The 20,382-nt window shown below is 48.0% G+C and overlaps 1 protein-coding gene across 1 annotated transcript in view; it reads right to left on the bottom strand.

The window, feature by feature from the left end:
• LRRC75A (leucine rich repeat containing 75A) overlaps window positions 1-20,382 on the bottom strand; it is an 86,089-nt gene that overhangs the window by 53,473 nt on the left and 12,234 nt on the right. Inside the window, exon 2 of the mRNA XM_074160704.1 lies at window positions 1,019-1,147. Within this exon, the coding sequence (XP_074016805.1) occupies window positions 1,019-1,147 (129 nt within the window). The remainder of the gene's footprint in view (window positions 1-1,018; window positions 1,148-20,382) is intronic.

Genomic DNA, 20,382 nt, shown 5'->3' with positions numbered 1-20,382 from the left:
GCAGAAGAAACACACCTTTCGGAGGAAATGGTTATCTTAGATGTTTGCAACCAATTCATCTTTGGTGCACGACATGTCCCCATGACTGTAGTGCCAGGACACATCACACCGATTTAGCGGAGCTGTGCCATCCTCCCAAAAATTACAAGTAGGGAACTGCAGCACAGGAGGACTAAGAGATCAAAACCCCCCAGAGATCTGATGCCACCTACATCTTCTGCGATCAATGTCTGGTAGCTTTTGGTCTTCTCTCCTATCCCTTTTCCTTGCCATCCAGCATGTTTTGAGAGATTTCACACCTTTCTAAACCTACGCTGCTCTGCAAATCAGACACAGACAATACGCTTATTTAAAAGAAAGGCTGCGGGAAGAAACCTTAATTATCCAAACAGCCAGTGGCCACCACGCAAAGTCACATTTACCATGGAAGAGAAGGGAGGGAGCCAGCCCAGGATTTTCAAAAGCCCATATGCTGCTATAGCCGCCAGTGAGCAAATGGGGCCGAGCGTCTAAAAAAGCCCACATCTGCCTGTGGCTGCGGTCACACAGAAACCTGCTCATGTTTGAGCCCAAACAGCTGCCCATGGAGGCTCCGCTTTTTTATGAACCTGGCCTTGAAGGCAGAGCCAAGGACTCTCTTGTCATTTGGAGTCATGATAAATAATCGCCCAAGGGCGAGGAATGGCCTGTTATCCTTGCGAGGCGGAAAGTGTTCCTAATGGGGTAAGGTCTTTAACACAGAAACACAAAGCGGCAGAAAGCAGAAATCATTTGCAAAACAAAGTGCTAACACCCAAAATACTAACATTAGGGGAATGTCACTTGGTCAGCTGGAAAGCCTGACACTGTGCAATCAAACCACTATCTCCAAGCAGGTCCTCTTGGTCCAAAGGCACAGAAGCACAGCAGTAACTGGGAGGCTTTTTCCCTGGCACTCAGGGAGAAGCTCCATGCTCCCAGCAGAGCGGTTTCCCAAGCCAGCACAGTTCTGGAGGTGTGATGAGACCATGGTACCTACCGGTTTGGGGCAGTGGATGTATCTAGCAAGGCTGATGATCAAGTCATGAGTGATTGGATCCACCAAGTTTCGAAAGCTGGCATATCGATACAGGACATCATCCAGAGAGGTCGACTCCATTCCTAAATCCTGCAAAAAACAGGGTAAATGAGCAATATTAGATGTGCTACAAAAGCCAGTGCTAGCATAGATCTTAAAATTAGCCCACAATGGTGATCCCTACGAAGAAGCCAAGAAGAAAGTGATCCCGCACCACCACCCAACACAAGGAAGGGACACATGAGCACATCACCCTGGGGAAAGCTGCACCCCTGTGCTTTATATGCTCTGCAAAGAGACATTAGGGCTGCAGGAAGAACACCCCAATGCCTCTCACAAGCCATAAATCCACCCAGCGAACAGGATGATTGCAACAAGGTAAAATCAAAGATGACTCCAGAGAACATGACAGCTTGATCAGCATGAAACAGGAATTGGGGAATAAATACAGCATGGAGGTGCTCTGGGTCTGCTGTGCATAGGGAGAAAGAAATGAGCCTAAAATTGCAGCAGGGGAAAGAGGGGGATAAATTGGGGGGGTGCGAAGTGCTGGACTAGATTGCCTGGGGAAGGGGTGGAGGCTCTGCTGTTGGAAACTGGACAAGGATGTGTCACAAACAGTTCAGATGGAGCTGATCCTGCCCTAGGGATGGATCAGGCCTCTTGAGCTCCTCTCCAAAACTATCTTCTCTGATTTTCAATGCTTAGACATAATAATTTGAGGAATTTTGGCAGAGAACTCATCATTATATGAAATATGTTAGTGCACAGGGACAAGGAGGAGTAGGGTTATATATAGTGTACTCCTTACTTCAAATATTTTATCTCCACTATGTTTTGTTCCTCAGCAGCAGCCAATTAGGGCACAGGACAGCACTCCTCTCAGATGACCACACATTGCAGCGAGGTCCATCAGCCACCCTATAGGATGGCCAGAGCCAGTCCATCAGGGCAATGTGCCTCACAGGTCCTGTCCAACACTGGAGGTCCAGGAGAGCTGGACCATTTTCCAGCCCTGCCTTACTGGGTGAGCTTGAGCAAGCCACTTCCCTTCTGCCTTTTGACAGAAATAAGGTGTTGTATTTGTCTTCAAAGGCCTGCTTTCGCTTTTAAAGAGTGAAGCCCAGAAGCAGCCTCCTCTACTTGGTATGGATGGGATTTAGGAAAATGAAGACCTATGGGTTCTACACTTCAGGAAACTCATCTCTCCTTTGGGTGTCGCATCCACCTTCCCACAGCAGAGACACCATCACACCCACCCAAAGGCATTTACTTTCCAGATGACCTCTACAAGACGCAGTGGGCAGGGACATACCCAGGCTGAGACCTGCCTGCCATGCTGCCATGCATTTTGGCAAGATAGAGCCCCTACGCTACTAAAACAACGTGGAAGTGGTTGTTTCACAGCCACCACTGAATACTGGAGATGTTACTTGGTAAGGAAGAACTGACTACCAGCATCATTCCAGTGCAAACACTTGTGTAGGAAGCCACAACCTCTGGTCCTTAAAGCCCTCACTGGCAACGGGAGCTGGATTTCTAAGCTGGTGGGCTGGTCCAGCTCTAAGTGTCTGCTCCGGCTTCCTGAACCAAAACACAGCACAAATGAGGAATCACTTCAACTATCCACGAAAAAATCAGGCAATGGTGAAATCCTCATATCTGTATCTCCACTAGCATTGAGGGAAAACTACTTCTGAACCCCCAAGAACAGCCATGCTGGAGACAGAGACCTGTCCACAACTACATCAAATGCCAAGTCCTCCTCCCACATAGCTGGTGGCATCTGGCATGAAGAGTTTTGTGCTGCTTGAATACACACGTCTCTGGGGATGAAAAGGTCTGCTGCCCAGCAATGGCAGCACTCCCAGGGATTAATCGTGGTGCCATCAAACCAAACTGGTCCAGTTCTACAACAAAGCTGAGGCTGAAAAAAAGCTGAGCAGCAAAAATGAGGTGGAAGTTTCAGGTGGAAAAGGAATGAGCGATGCAAGAAACATGCGTAAAGGAGAAAGCATATGGTGGCTTTGGTCCTTTTCTTAGGGAAAACCAACCAGCTACAGGGACGAAATACAGGAGGGGACCCCAAGGGCAGGGGGTGCTGTTGTGTGGAGCTGGGGAAAGTAAGACAAATAAGTTCTTTATAAGATGGCAGTAATAGGAAGGCGTCATGTGGGAGTCTCAGTTTGTCTAAGTGACTCAATAAAAAAAAAAAAAAAAGTGTCAGACACACAGCACAGGGCTGGGACAATCTTATTCACCACCATCCTGCAAAAAGCAGCCTTCCTGACTCTCTTTTTATTTATAGTTTTGACTAATAACTTGTTATTTATTGAACGTTTTCCACTTCTGCAGAACTTGCCATGTGAGGACATTAGAGCATCTCACAAACACAAATTGCACTTATCACCCATAACCACAAGTACTCATGATGCATCTAAAAGGCAGGCATCACACAGAAGCACTATCTCCCTTACAGGGCTGAGCAGAGCAGCTCAGTGAGATGTTAAGCCCTGCAGATGTGAGAGAGGAGTCCATCTCAAATATGTGCCACAGCACCGCAGCTCCCAGCCCTCCCGGTACAAAGGCAGCTTTTGCCCAAACAAGTAGAAGTGCAGTAGGGTTGGACATAGCTGTTGTAGGGAATCAAAAAATCAACATGGCAGTAAGAAAGTAGCTTTACATGGTCTAAAAACTATTTAAAAAGGGGGGAAAAGAAGATAATCACAGACCTGAGGACCTGAGTAACCTCCCTTTGTATATACAGAGATGGATAAAGACAAGGCAGAAAAACAGAAATACAATTCAGGAGCTTCAACTGTCAGAAATCCATGACCCCCGTCAGACCCAGGGCACAGATGGGGACAGAAACGCGTGGCTGAGGGTGGGGACCGTCCCCAGGTCCTGGCACCACTCTGCAACTCGATCAGCTTAGGTGTGTGTTAAAAGCCTCCCGAGAGAGCCTTCCTCTGGCCAATGTCCCCGAGCCCAGCTGCTCCAGGGCCACAGTATGCAGCTCACTGTTGACAGCCACACATGCAATTTGTTAATAATTTACATGAAGAAGTTCCCTTTCTCCTCCCCTCAGTGTTTTTATACAGCAAATCCAAGCCAATAACAACTTGGCGCTCTGCAATAAATTGGAGCCTGTCCTGAGCTCAGAGATGCTCCGACCCCAACGAACCGCACGGGAAGGCACATTGGTTGTAGGCGCTGATGCTCTGTGACTTCAGACAGGATGAAAATGACCATCTCCACTTAAAAAAGCAATCTATTCCATCTTAAGACACTGGCTGTAGCAGCCAGACAGATCTGGCATTGCGTGCAATTACACCTCATGCCACAAACGAGGTGGCAAGTCTTCATCGTCCTGGTTTCCTTGTTATCTTTAGGGGCATCACGGCAGCACTGACTGAGATAGCGCTTTGCTGACTCTTTGCAATCAGGCCATTTAGTAAAAACGAGCCGAGGCAGTTAAAAAACCCACACGAGTGGGGCTGTTCTCCCTCGCCGGGAGCACCAAAAAAAGCCTCAAAACAACAAATCCAACCAGCCACAAAGCCCAACCACCCAACGCCTCCACTGATTGCAAACACACCTAGTTTGAAAAATAAAGTGGCTGAACCGACTTATGATCTATCTTACGGCTTCTGCCAAGTTTGCACTTAAAAAAAAAAGGATTAACCTCAGCCTTGAGATGTAGAGCTAAGATGAGGGCGTGAGCTGTGCTCCCCAGGAGCAGCACTGTGACAGCCAGGCCAGCCCACCAAGGCTGCTCCGACGCCCTCAGGTTTAATTAGGCTGGGAAAACTAACTTCTTAATTCAAGACCATCTTCATCCTCGTGTGTTTTGGCACTGCACAGGTGACTGCACAGAACTGGGGGGGGTTCAGGAGCTCAGGCTCCTTTGCAAGAGGAAAAAAAGGGAGAAATAGAAATTGTGCAGGTAATGTAGGGCAGGGAGACCCCCAAAGGGAACTCCCACTCTTTCAGGGAGAGAAACACCTCTCCTAACAACAGTGTGGATGTTTCCTTCCCAGTCTGGTAGAGCTCAACATTAGGATTGAGCAAACATCAAGCAGAGATGGATTTGGCCCATGGTCATATGGCATCGCAGCCAAACACCATGCACTACCAAAGGAGACAGTTCTGGGGCTTGGTAGAAGTAATCCCGCACACACAGCTCCCAACACACTGGGATCCTTGAGGATCAAACCAGGCTTAGCATCTTTAAGCATCTCAAAACTCTGACAATTTTCTCTTAAGTTAAAATTAAAATGCAGAACCAATAAATCAGAGAATTTTCCCCTCCTCTCTCCTGGGGAAGCTTACATTTTTCACATGAAGTATTCCCTCCTCCCTCCTGGTACACATTTTTTTTATGCACAGATGTCTTTCTCAGCTGCTCCCTAAATCTCTCTGCCACACCAGCATTGTCTCTTTTCCACCACATGTAATATTTTAAAGCCACTCAAGGCTGAAACTTGTTCGAGGCCAAGTGATGAGCTCATCTGCAATTTAATAACTTAACACCAGTTCATGCTGTCAGCAGCAAATCACGAATCGCAAGCTTTGGAGAAAACGCCCAGCATCTGGCTCGAGTCACTTGGGTATTTTTTCAGCACGTTCCCTTTTCCCAGGGGATCTTTACCTGGATAGCAAGTGCAACTTTCAAATAGGAAGGGTACAAGGGTTTAAAATGATGGTATTTATGAGCCAGGCAGGACCATGGCTTTCTTGGTGTAGGCTGGAGGGGTGTTTTTCTAGCATGCACCCAGAACCCTCACTGTGCTGAGATGGTTTGGGAAGGTTTGTGCATGTGCGGTGGGAGAAGGGGAACATCTCAGCATCCCTGAACCACCTCGAGTCCCGACATCCCCATGGGCACTGGCAGGAGGGGGCCGAGAGGACATTTCAGAGCAGCACATTCAACAGCGCATCTGCCCATGCGAGGCAGCCGGAGCCGACTCGAGCAGGATTTGGGATTAATGACACAAAACAAGCAGAGAAAATCAGGAACGCAGAAGCGACTGAAAGCAACCCAGAGGCTGCGAGTGGATCAAAAAGCACTGGGGAAGAAGCTGCTGTCCCTGAGCACATCAGCTCAAGTCTTGCTTTGCCAGGCAAGACTAAGGAGCGGGGAGAGGAGAACGCTTTGGGACTAAGTGGAAAAGTAAGTCTCTTGCTCAATTCATTTTGCTGCGCATCCTCCCTGCCGTCATTCATGACCTTCCTGCAATTTATCTGATTTGTTTCCAGCTTTGGGAGGCCAAGAGAGAGTCAAACCACTCATCAGTCCTTGGGGATGGCTTACCCACTGGAAGGAAAGCTTCCTGCCTCCAACTAGTTGCATTCAGCCTCCACAGGAGGAGACTTCTGCAAATGTAGCAATGCTAAGTTATTAGAATTAAAAAAAACAACCAACAAACTCAACCCACACCAAAAAAAAAAAAAAACAACCCCACAAAAAAAACTAAACAAAAAAGTGAAGGAATTAGAAATTTAAATCAAAGGAGTACAGCAAAAAAATGTAATGCCTTCCTCCACAGCATCCAGCAATAGGATCCAGCCACAGCCACGAAAGGCATAAGAGAACCCAATTATTTTGGAAAAACACCTAGCCAGGTGAGATCCCAGGCACAGTCAGGCCAGCTGCCCCGCAGAGCTGATGCTGTGCTAGATGCTCTCTTCAATCTGGGTCCCTTTTGCAAGCACCAGCCACAGAAACAGCCTTTCCACCCAAAAACCAGCCCACACTAAGAGCTCACCATTGACTTCTCCAGGCCCACACTACCCAAGCAAATCTGTTTTGCCAGTGAAAAAGGAAAAATAAATGCAAGGCATTTAGGAGCTGTACCCCGAGCTTATCTTTCCCTAGTGCCAGGTGAAACGACTTGTTACTCCCCTTCTGCTGCCTGTCAAAAAACGCAGCATGACGACAGCTACCAGTTGAGCAACAGGCTTTTGAAGCTCCAAGTTGTGTTTCCATGAGACGCAGCATCATGCAATACTCCCCTAAGCCTCAAGGAGCCATAAACAACGGAAGTCAGGCCCATTTTCGCTTATTAAACTATTTATCACTGCAAATTGAATTGCAGTTAGAGGAAAATTCAGCAGGTCCACATAAGAAGTCATACAAGAAAGCAGGTTATGCTGTTGCTGCTTTCATTAACATGGAAGCAAATGCAGTTACCGGCTGCCCAAATGAGGTTACTACGTAAAATATCATGCCGAGCTTCTGCAATCACGGCTACTCATAAATATACTGACAGCTGCTATTTTGGTCAGCATCTCTTCCAAAACTGTTTCTTATCTCCACTAATAGCCAGGGCAGCATAATGAATTTCCAAGCGGAGAGATTGGTATTATAAACAAGGGTCGGGCATGAAGGAAGAGAAGGATTAATATTGTGTGCAATCAATCATCTGCAGCAACTTATCTGGGAAAAAATGATTTCATGAGGTGAACATTAGCAACGGGTGAGTAAGGTCAGCTCAGAGAGACAGGCATGTGAGATGTGACTCAACAGCGAGCACAGTGTGGGGTGCTCAGAGGCTACGAGGTTGGTTTTCTTGATGGAGGACATGTTTAGCTGCTCAAACCCCATCCCTTGTGAAATACACCCTTGAAAACAAGCAAACAAAACATTTCTTGCCTTTAATCCTTAGGATGTTTGACTCCATCACAAGTCCTCCAATGTCTGGTTGACTTATGAGGTTAGCAAGCCACTGTAAAACCTGGTGTTTATGGACTTGCCAGCTGCAATGGCCATGGCTGGTCACAGCCTAGGATCAGCCTCCACCTCTTTTGCACGTGATGAGCCCTCCATCATTTGCTTCACAGCTGATAAGTTTGGTGCTGCTTTATTTTCCTAAGAGACAAGACTAAGCAACGTGGAAGTGCACTGCTGCAAAGTTTACCTGCCTGGTGCATTTACTGCAGCCCAACAGCCCTGGTCATCTGCATACACTCCCTATATAAACCATCCATTGCAATAAGGTGTTTTACACATGCTATAAATAGCTTAATTCTTAACTGGTGATCCGAAGGAAAGAAGGCTGAAATAGTCATGCTGTCCATCCACCTCCTCCTCTTCTTCCCCAAACAGCTTTTTAACGCATTAACCAATTTCATGGGTTGAGAAAGCAGTAAAGCATCTGAAAGGTAAGGACTTTACAACAGGTTTTGGGGAAAAAAGAAAAAAAAATAAAACAGACCTCAGCAATGCAAATATGTCCAACTTTGCACCTCTGAGGAGGGCAGGCAGCAGTTGGCAGCCACACATGTGTTGGCTGTGACCAGGCAGCTGGTGGTGGGAACAGTATATGTGGATGGTGCATTGTAGAAGGCACCTTGGGAACCTCCAAACAAACCAGCAATTGCTACTGCTGCTTAGACATTTATATGTCTAATCCACCAGAATGATGCAAAAAACAGAGTTTAAATATGTGGGATATTTTCTGTTTAAGAGAGTAAATACTGGTTTGGAACCAATGATTGCTCATTCAAGCCTCAAGTGAGGGTGCAGTTAAAGAGAGTCAATGTTTCAGGGAAGAAGTAAACATCTCCCTGGCAGATTGACTCAAATAATAAATGGTGGCAGCTTGAACCCCCTCCAGGAGCCTTAAATTACAGAAACTCAGAGAGATGGATTAATGGGCAGAGATACGATGCCACCATCCATATAATAAACAACTGCGAATAAGAGATTTGCAGAAGAATGCGCTGCGTTTATTTTAAACTGCGAGGCAAATGCAATTACCCCAATTGGAGTTTGGCCAGACCACAGCTAACAGACTTCTTCAGGAAAGCGCCTGTGGATATTTAAGGAGAATAGATAGCTTCAGCTACCCATCCCATTTTGATTTACAGTGGGATCCCAGTACACAAAAAACTTGGAAACACTATTTGGGGAAGGTGACTCCAGGCCTTCCTTTGAACAATTAAAAAGATTTAGATTCATCACTGCCTTTGACACAAGCGTTCATCTTAAGCTCACAAAATATTCATTCATCCCTTCTAAACTAGTGGGAGTTGCCCGCATCCTGGTTTCCCATCCAACCTGGTGCATCAATCTGGGGCCGCTGCTCCAGCTGGGGCTCCAGCCCCAAGCCAGGATCCTGCTGGCCATGCAGAGCCTGCACCAGATGGCTTCTGGTGGGCCTTGCTACTTCTTCCTTCTGCTCCCCAGATGGATGGGTGACAACAGCAACCTCAGTCTCAGCCCTAAGGCGCAAGAACCTCTTTTGCTCTGCACCAAAACACTCCCAGGGAGAGAGATCCCCCCACGGTTTTCCTCCTGCAAAGGAAAGACAGAGGCAGAAAAAGCCGCAGGTCTAAGGGCAAGATGTGGAGGAGGTTGTGAGCAAACACACCAGTCTCTCCAGTTTGCTGATAGCCAACTGCAAACACCGAAGAGCCGCTCTCATGGCCTCCTCACCTTCTGCTAGCCAACTCCACCCAGAGCCCACCACATTATATGGCTAAAATCCAAAGAAAAATGTTAATGCATCAACCTGGCAAGACACCCACCCTATTAACTCTGCTCTTGCTGCTGGAACTCCCATTAACAACTCTGCAGTGAAGCATTAAAAGAAAATATGACAAATTTAATCAAACATCTGCCATTTCTTTCCTCATGTGTCTGCTCAAACAGCTTGCTGGAGCATCCAAACCACAGGTCAGAAGAAGAACTTCAATTTATCATTCTTTTTGCTCTGCGACTAGTGCCTTTGACTATGAAAAGCAGTAGGGGTTGCACAGGGACTCCTGTCCCAGCACGGGTCGGTGGCTGATCCCCAGAACGAAGGCTACACACCTCTCCCCCCTGCCACCCCTCATGCAAAAAAAAAAAATAAATTACTTATTTTCCTTCACAAAAAGTCCCCGAGATCTCTGTCGGAAAATGGAGTTACAGGACAGGATGCATCTCATCTCCTGTCAGGTAAGGATTCAAGCTTGTCACCTATGCTAAATCTACTGTCAATTCACATGAAGATGGTGATTCATCCTATTCTAGGGCAGCTGGGCTGAGTCAGTCTCTGGATGTGGCTGTCTCTATCGGTTATCCGCTAAGAAAAGCCCCTCTAATTAGCTTATCCTAGACATTTAACGTTTAGGCAACTGGAGCAGGAAAATCCCACTCATACTGTTCTGACCTTTGTTTTCCAACACAGCAAGCGTAGAGCTCTGCATGGCTTTCATACCCACTCTTCCAGCCAAAGAACAGCCCCATCTGTTTTGCAGCTGATCATCCATCAACACTAGTTACATTTTTAAGCCTTGCTTTAGGCCCCCACCGTTTTGTTGGGAGTAACTGGAAGCTCAAACAACTCTCGTCCTTGGAAGGTGACAGTAGATGCCTTATGGACACTGAAGAATTTTATTTGTGCATGCAGATATTCTACCATGTTGTGTTCACGTGCACTAAATACACACACACATCTTTATTATAAATATTTACAGGAACAGCAACAACAAAAAAGGCAATATCAAGATCCTTGCAGGAAAGGGGAAGAGGTTTCCAAATAGAAGACGACGCTGTCAGATGGGGAGGAATCACTTGTCTTCATAATTTCCACTGCCTGTTAGAGACGGCCTCAGTGTCTGGGCATACAATAAGTGAACGATTCCTGATACAAGAGCAGCATTTACAATCACACACCTTTCCCTGCTTGAAATTACAGACCACTCTTCCTGCACACGCTGCAATTGATGAGAGTTCTTGAAGCAACACCGAGTCTACAAGCACTTCGTGCAACCTGCTCCTTATCCCCCACCTGCACATACTGCATTTCATTAACAGTAATAAGCCAAACACCCTTGCTTTACACATCCCTCAGATATCTCTGCTAAGGGATACGCTAAGAAAAAAGACCAAAAATCTTGACTCAGATGGCTCAACCTCAATAATGAATCAAACAGGCACCAAGGCTTGAGGGACTGTGCTGTCTGTCCATCCTTCCACCTCTCTGTCCTTCCCCAGGTAACTCTGTGTCAGCCAGTCTCATTAAACTATAGCAAAGGGGCAAAAGTCTCCAAGGGTAATTAAGGTCCTACAATTTTTGGGGAATCAGTGTCAGGGGAAGGAAGAGACTCCAGCAAGGGAAGGGCCAGGACTTGGGTGTGGTGCACCCTGCATGGCAGCAGATGGATGGACAGGAGGACACATGTTCTGCAGCTGGGCCAGATGGTCCACAGCTGCTGTCAGGGTTGCCCAGCTGGGACCTCAAGGAGGACACTGGGAGCAGCTGAGTTTTCCCAGAGCTGAGATTTGGCTGATGTGATGGACAACCAAGATAAACCTGTGGGAAAGCCAGCCTCACCTTGTCCTGCACTGGAGACCACGCTCTTTTCTAAGCAGAAGTGATGAGAGGAGTCCTCACCTCTCACTGTTCCCTGCTCTAATCCAGCCACTTTCTCCAAATTGCCCTCACTTCACAGATTAACATGACATGGCACAAGCTGCCTGGCTCTGACATTAATTCCGTTGAACCAGCCTCTGGTTAGCAGGAAAGCAGAATTTATTGCCTTGGCCCACTTGAGCCCCATCTCCTGTTTCCAGCAGCTGCCACTGTGAGATATTTCAGGAGGAGGTCAGCACAGGTCTCCTTCTGATGTACAACAGTGCAATCCTGCCCACTGGGCGAAAAGCCCTCTCTGAGCACAGTGTAACCAGCTGCTCCCAAGAGAAGGAGATCCCAACACAGCCAAGCACAGAAGGAATTGCACGGCTGAAAAGTCATGTTTACTTTTCTACCCATTCAAAATGCTGCTTTCTGAAGATCTCCCTTCCTCTCCTCAGCCAGGAGAGCTGTTGCAATCCAATGACAGAAAAAGAAACTTGAGAATTTCAGGGGATCAATCAGGTCTGTGTTAGCAGTGCTGCAGCGGGGATTACCCTCACCCATCTGATACGGGGGCTTTGTTGTAGAAATGTACAGCTCTGCCAAGCAGCGAGCACGCAGACGGACACGCAAGCCACCGGGAAACACTCCCACATCATCCCTAAGTACTGAAATTCCCAGACACGTCATGCTCAACCTGCAGCATTGATAATGATGATACCGTATCACTGGGAAGCCTCCTGGACCCCCCCCCAGTGCCCAAAAGAAATCAATACGTTACTGCACATACAATAAGAGCTTGCAATCCAATAACTGCTATCTAAAACCTGGTTTCACTTCCAAGCCCTGGGTTGATTATTATTGCATTAGCTATGGAGGGATGTATTGTTACCGCTCAACGAATGCTAAGCTCTACATCAAAGGGACTGAATTTCAGTGGTGGAAGACTATACAAATGCTTCAACAATTGCTTTGGGATCCTTCAAAGCAGATAGGTGCTAGAATAAAACCTAAGATCCTAATGATACAGGCTCTAGTAAAAATAAGCATCAAGGATTCCTCAACACAGCTCTTTTCCAGAGTAGGTTATTCAAGGGAAGTAATTTAAGACATCTTTGAGAGAGAGAAATATTCAATTAACTCTTTAAACCGGCTGCCACAGAACAATATGAACATTACAAAAGGATCATTTAAATGAACAAATTGCAGCTGACTCCAATAATAACAGGTCAAGCCTTTTTTTTGGTGCCATTTATACCACTGCAGAGGCCTGGGTGAGAGGACAAGAGGGACAGAAACGGATTTGGATAGATAGCAGCAAGGGAAGAGCCAGACACTGCAACGCGCACCACTGGCACTACCCTAAGCTCACCAAACACCTCTCCAATGCACTGCCACGCTCTTGGGCTGCCATTGCTATGTCTGGAAAGCAATCACACGGCTGAATCAGAAGGTGAAATGTTTTGCCATAGCCAAAACCATGCCTTGGTAGGCAAGGCAACGGGTACCATCCTCTCCTGTCTCAGCCTGAGCACCCTGTCCTCTGCGTACCACTGCAAGAAGACACAAGACAAAAGAAGACAAAAGAGATTTTGCACTGTAAAACCTTAGAGGGAACAAAATAAAGGTAGATTTTAGCCCGAAGCAAGAGATGAGAAAATAGGGTCGAACTTGACATTGACATAAAACTTCTCTGCCCCTTTTCTGCATTGAGACTTATCCTGGGTTAACAACAGCCTATTCCACACCAAGGATGAAGCCTCTTTCTACACTTGGTACCTCCTCAACAGTTAAAAGAGGCTTCCAGCAAAAGGAGCAAAACAAACAAGTCCCACAGCACCAAACTCATTTTCTTACTTAAGACAGAGCAACGGGAATGGAATAAAAATAAAGGTTTCCACAGCTTCTAACGGCTTGCCAAGAAGGCCGGCATCGCACAAGTAATTAATATGGACAACATGAATTTCAATTCTTTCATTTGCAAATCCAGCATCACAGTTAATCTCAAGCATGGACAAAGTCCATTAATAAAGCAGATTCATGTAATGGGATTCAAAGCAATGGCAAATCAATACATAACACACTTGTATGCTAGAATAATCTATGCTTTGCATAATAATTATGGTAACTGTAATGCTGTGCATTTATACGGAGACATATTCAAGACCAGCCCAGGCCACCTAACGAGCCCGGCAGGGTCTGTCTCTCCTGCAGTGGGATGCAACCGGCACCAGGAATGAACACCGCCGAAGGAATACCCAGCAAGAAAACCAGATAAACCTGTGCACAAAGCGATTGCAGCAGGGAGAAGAAATCAGGGAGGATGCTATTTAACACAGAGGGCTGGCACTCCTAACTTCTCCCCAAAAAAGGAAAAGGATAGATATGTGCCACCATGTTCTTGTGATTACGATAAAAAAGGCTTCCACGGCTGAATGGAGGTGTACATCCCCCGTGTTCCCAAATGCCGTCCGAGGGGCAGGGGTTGCTCGAGCAGGGCAGGGAAGGGACAAACTCCTCAGCAACCCCATTTCGTGAGTTAGACTTGGAGCTAGCGGCACGTTTCTCTCCAGACACCGACAGTGGGCGGTTCAGAAGCAGTTTCATTAAACACCCACCACACGCGCTTTTGCACAAAGACATCCACTGCGCCGAGCCGGTGAGCTATCCCTCTAATTACGGGATGATAACAGACACGCTCTGAAACCAGCCACATCCACGCAGCTCCAGCCGAGGGAAAAGCAGGGGCAGCACCCACTTTTCCAATTAAATCCTAATCAAGCCTGTGAAATGCCTTTTTTTGCAGGAGCTGTGCCTAAAAGTATGTGATGCCAAGGTGACAGGCAGGACAAGAGCTAGGGCTGCATCCAGCAAGGCACGGCACGGCTGTACAGCTGAAGCCCCAAAGGAAGCCTGGCACCAACATCCACACGCAGCGAGGGTTTCACATCGACACTGCTTTGCCTGTGATGCTCCGATCACCACTGAGCTCCACATCTGCATAAAAAGATACTGCAAAAGCGTCAGAGCTGACTCTAAATAGAGAGGTACAGCAGGAGCCATGGAGAGCTGCTATCTGCTCTGTCCCCATCTCTTCCTTCTGCTTTCAGGCAGGTTATTAAGTGACTTTCCCAATTCTTCACAAGGGAAGATGATCAAAGACTCCCTAAGTCTCACAAACGATGGAGTTATTCTGTTTTTGGGAAAGTCCTCCCAACCCCGTTCATTATCAGCAGCAGGAGTCAGGGCTCTCCATGTTAGTTGCTGAATTGCTGCATCACCTCGGGCAAGTAATTTCTCTTTTCCTCAGCTTCCCCTGCAGCAAGATTGAGGAGAAAACAACGGAAAACTGAGCAGATTTACAGTGGTGCAAAGGTGCCTGAAGATGTAGGCAGCATCCTCTGCATCTTGAAAAGCCTGGTCCCCAGGCCTGGGGCAGTGTGATTTTATGGAGTTAATCCCAATAATCACACTGCTTAGTCCCCCCGGGATGAAGGGAGGAGGCAGAGAGTCTTGCCCTGAACAAACCAGAGAAACTGAGTCCGAGCAAGTTAAATCTGCGTCCCCAGACTCACACTCTGCTCCCTTCTGCCTTTAACATCCACATTTGCAAACACCTTTAGTTAGGAGGCCACAGTTCTGCTCTCCTCCTTCTCCTCTGGGATATCTTATCTCATGCTTGCCAAGTCAGAAAACCACTTAAATACCTGATTAACTATAAGCACATGTTTAAGTCCCACTGAAGCCAAGGGGCTTTGATTAGCAGAGCACTTAATACAGGTTTTTGCTAAGCAAAACTCTCCTCCACCGCCCTCTCCACCCAGTCCCTTCACGGCAGCACAGGGTACAACTTGAGAAGCAGTGGCCAGGACACACCGTGGCCATCAGCTTGCCAGAGTGAAATGCAGCTCAGGAGATCAGCAGAAGAGCATTTAGCACAAAAGCAGGCAACGAAGATCCCAGGAGACCCAGGCAATTTGCAAGCTGGGCTGGTCTGAGAAGCGCTCTGCCCTGCGAGAGCCAGCGCACTAACTTGCCAGCAAACGTTTCCAGTAAGTGCTATTAAGATCCTCCTCTTCATTTCACCACACATTGTTGAGGGCGGTGGCTGCGAGGGACGTGACAGATTAACCTATGTGTGGCCAGAGACCCCTGCACTTGGCCAAGAAGAGAAATTCATCCCAGGTTTCACCTGTGGTGATGAACGGACACAGAAAATAAACAGCCTCTCTGCTGTGCTCCATGCCTCTTGCCCTGTTTGCAGGCTCTGGGTCCTCTCCAAGGGGGAAGAGGTGCTCTCTGCACTCCCAAAACCCACAGCAGCATCCCCAAACCAGGCAGGCTGGGGGAGCGGCAGGGAAAAGCAAGTGCATCCCCTCCTGCCCACCCAGGAGCTGCCTCCCACTTGGAAAGGCAGCAGTACATCTTGTTCAGCAATAAGATGTGTCAAAGCCCCCCGATTAAAAATGAGAATCTTTCTGCTTTGTTTGACAGTCAGGGCCATTAAGCTGCTCTTGTTGATATTTCATTTCCCAGTGAAGATGCCGGCAGCGTGTGCCAAATGAACTCGGGATGACCTAGACAGAGAACATACCTTTGCCCAGGAAGCTTCTACGAAAGAAATTCAGCATGTGATGGATTTGTGGCGATGCAATGCCCGGCAGACGATAGCACGCTATTAGCCGATGCTTGTGTGTGATAATCACCACCCCTCAAGCTCACTTTGCAGAAGACAGCTTCATCGAGAACCTGCTGCTTCCTCAGCTGAGTCACGTCAGAGCCCCTGCGCTTCCAGCTGATGCAATGCAGATTTCAGCACGGGCTTTTACTTCTCGTAGCTCCCAACCTGATTAGGAGTTTCCTTCCACAAGCGGCTTCTACCCAGCCTCCACTGTTGGGATGCAAGGCGAGGACCAAAAGCACCACCAGTCAGTCCCAGTAACAAGGCAGGAGGATGCTTTAGAAGAAGTTTACATTGGATGTCGTGATTCCTTTGTCAGCTCCTGTTCTGTTTTCACACGCATGAGGGCACGGCTGAGCTCTGTGCCCTGGCATTGAGGATAAAAGCCCAGACTTGCACAGTTGGTTCTCACAAGTTTAGCATGGTCAGAGAGACTGAGACACAAGAAGAAAGTGGTGCTGGCAGCGAGCTGTGACTCAAGGTGCTCCACTGCACAAGCATGGGCTGATCTCTCCCTTCAGCACAGGGCTGGCAAGTCAGATCAGCTCCTCTGCCCCATCCCTATTGGCTTTGGGTTGTTATCAGTATGTGCTGTTAGCTTTTCCTTCATTTACCCTGCTGAAGATCCTTCCTCCTCCATCAATTCCCAGCATCCTTTTGAATTTCACCTCCCAAACCTGGCTGTTGACCCCCAACACTGCTGCCCATACCAGCGGGGTCCAACACACACCACCTCCAGGGCATGTGGCCCCATGGCTCACGCTGGGTTTTGCTTGTTCACTACAAGGAGCCAATTTCTGGAGTGCTTTTTGCACCTGGGAACTTGCTATGAGTTCTCCTCATTTAGTCTGCGAGGACAGCCAAAACCTCCCCTTACACAAACCTTGGAAGAATATCAGCAAAGCACCCAGAAAGAAAAGCTTCTGTCTCCGTGCCCTGGGCTATTTCCCTGTTTCCTTACAATGTGACACCAGCCCAGGAAGTGTCCCCAGCCAGCAGCAGAGGCCTGAAATGCCAGTGGTAACAGAGTACCCTGCTAATCCCTCGTCCTGCTCCACGGGTGGTTGAGCCTTCCTGGGAAAACTAAACTAGATCCTATGAAATGCTATGGCCAAAGAACATTTCCACAGGTGCTAGAACAAAGCCTTTGCCTTGAAAGTCTCACCACAGCTTCAGCATTACAAGCCAGGAACATTTATTTTCCAACTTCGAAATAGCCAACACTAATATTTTTGACCACCAGTTTCTCCTGAAGCTAACAGCAGAGAATGAAGAACCCTAGAAGCCTTCGGGATGCAGGACCAGCTTCTTAATATTGTTTTCCAGATACAACGGCAGGGCTGAATAATCGCTGAAACTCGATGCAAGACGATGAGCTGAGCAAGAGCAAAGCCAAGATGAGCTCATGGCGCAGCCCCGTCTGCCGGCAAGCCGAGCTTTCCCTTCCCTGCTCTGGTCCCACTGAGACATTCACAACCCTGGGCTGAAATTCCTCGATCGGCCATGAAACAGCTGATTTCAATATCAAGACAGCACTGAGATGTGACTAATACAGTCACTGGGCTGGTTTCCAAGCATGGAAGCAACTGGCCCGTGGCGAACCAGACACCTACAGCCTCGCACACAAGGGATGTGGGTAAGCCATGGCATTTGCAATGGGCTGGGGTGGCATTTAACACACAATAACACCAAATGAGTCGTGGGGCCTTCTTCCCCCCAAGAAACACCAGAGAATCATGCTTGAAGGAAAGACTCCTTTTGCAAGACATTAAACAAGAAGAAAAAAAACCCCTTGTTTCCCTCTGAAGATGCCACAGGCTTATACAAAATCGCCACGGACAAGTAAATAGGTTGGAAAAACCTACTGCTGAGGGCTGGCAGGCTGAGAAGCAGACTTAACATGTGTTATCACTTTCCTTTTTTACTCTATCTTCCCTAACATGCCTGCTCAGAAAGAGATAAGGAGCAGCTCCCCCAAGCCTTCCTCGTGGCTCTGACACCTCTGGACACTGCTGTCCCTGTTCCAGGGACTTTCCCTGCTCCATCAGACACTCTCCTTCTCATTTACCATGGGGGTGCTCAGCCCTTCTGCCCCTCCATTCCCCCTGCAAAGCGAGCAGGACAGACATTTTCCCCCCTTACCTAGGTTTTGGAGAGGCGATGAAGGCAAAGACTACAAGGTGCCCAGCTGCTGCAAGAGGGGAGCCACGAGAACCCATCTGCCCACTTCCTGAGGGTGATACACCTTTGCTCTTCACCCTTCAGCACTCAGCCCTTGCAAACCCTTTTGGCCAACCTGATCACATCAGCCCCTTTTGCTTTGCCGAGGACTTTCTCCAAACCTCTGCTCAGGGCTGAGCACAGCCCACCAGCATCAGGCAGTGAAGCCACATCTCTCCCCACGTGCCATGGTCCTGCTACTGCTGCTCACTCCCCCCATATCACCGCCTCTGTTCCACGTTGAGCTGCCGTAATGGTAAAAGCTGGATCAGACCAAAAAAACATGCCTCCACGTGTGTATTGCACTAACACACACAGCAGAAGCTTGTAACCCCCAGGTCCTACTCCAGAACCCAACCACAAAACCAACTTCTCTTTCTCCCAACTCTTTCTTTTGCTTTGTGCAGCTCCCTCTGGAGAGAGTTTAATTCTGTTTAATTAGCAGCAAAGCCTGAAGCACCCAAGCTGCAAATCAGCCCCGTGGCATCCTGCCGGCTTGTGGAGACGAAGTATCCGGAGATGGAGCTTGGTCAGTGCAGGGTCTCAACAAGACTTTGCACGTGATGCTCAGCAGCAGGATGTTATTCTCATCCTTCTGCAATCAACGGAGGCAGAACTGTGAAATGACCTAAACCTGCAGGAACAGCACTTTATCCCTGGCTTTGGGAAAACCAGGACAGGGATTATTTCAGGCACTTCCATATTTTTGCTCCAGCATTGTCTCCTCTGAAGGGAGAGCACATAAGCAAACACGAGTCCTTCTAGAAAACACAGCTGATTTACAGGATACGGCAACATTAAAAGAGAATTTTTTTAAAAATGGCTTGCAGCAGAGGAGTTTAGGAGTTTATTTTCTTTGTGTTGGTGGAGAATAGCAGCTGATGGGCAAGAGATGAAAGCGCCCCAAGCAGAGACTCCTTACCATGTTTCAGGGAGTTAATCTCATCAGAGAACTGCTTTACATCTGTTTGAAGAGGGATGGAGCGGTTGACCAGAGCCAAACCTCGTGCTGGTGCCGACCGGATGACCCTGTCACCTGCACCGTGCCAAATCCTCCACCCTCCTCCTCCGGACAGTAACAGGGTGGGAAGAAAAACAGGGAAGACCAACCAGACCCAGTCCACGCATGGAGAGCACTAAGGAGCTCAGAAAGAGCACCAATGCTGTTTCTTTTTTCCAGTTCAGCCTATCCACTTAATGACCAGCACCATGTACTGGAAAGTCAACCTGTGGTACAGTTACAGCAGACGGTTCCCACGTGGGAGCAGGGACCCACTGTGCTGGATGCTGCACACACAGAGTCCCACATTGCTTACAATGCACCCAGGAGGTTTAGAGGTGCACGAGTCCTTAAAAGCCAGGAAAACCCACAGTTCTAGCAGCTCTCAGAGCTGCTGACATCCTCATCCTAATGCAGCAGGGCAAGAGAGAAGAAATGCCTCTTCTGGCATTCACCCGTGCAAAGGACTGGATTTTTATACTCAAAAAGGAGATGTCAGAAAGCAGATGTTGTGCACACACAGTTCAAAGACACCTTTCCCCCCTGCTTAAGCCAAATCAGTGAAATAACTCAGTGGAATACTTAAAGCGTGCTCGTACTGGCAAGTCCCAGGGAGGAGAAGCTCTCCCTAATGCAAGTCCCCATGGATAGATGTGGGTCCAGAGCACACTCCCACTTTACACACGGGGAAACTGAGACACAAAGGAACTTACCAAACACAGAGTCCCCACAAGCATCGGCTGGGGCTACACCACACTGCTACCAACAGCACCAGCCAGGGTACATTTGACACACCGCCGCCTCTCATTTGGGGCAGAAACAGGGCTTTCACCTACATTGACTTGGGTGAGGGTGTTTCCCAAGTCCGTTGGAACACAGACATCGCAGCCCTGCCGCAAGAAACACCGCAGAGCCATGGAAGGAGCCTGTTTGCATCACCCACGCTGGTGATGCTCAGTGTTTTTAAGGGCACTCAGGTATACGGTTAAGAGCTACACTTCTAATCTGAAGAGAGGATGAAAAGCACAGCCTCGCGCTCAGCGATGGGGAGGACAGGAGGCAAGGGCAGCAGGCACAG

The sequence above is a fragment of the Numenius arquata genome, chromosome 18 (assembly GCF_964106895.1).
Source record: "Numenius arquata chromosome 18, bNumArq3.hap1.1, whole genome shotgun sequence".
Classification (NCBI taxonomy): domain Eukaryota; kingdom Metazoa; phylum Chordata; class Aves; order Charadriiformes; family Scolopacidae; genus Numenius; species Numenius arquata.
Note: the sequence above shows the minus strand (reverse complement) of the source record. Positions and strands in the feature narration are given on the sequence as shown.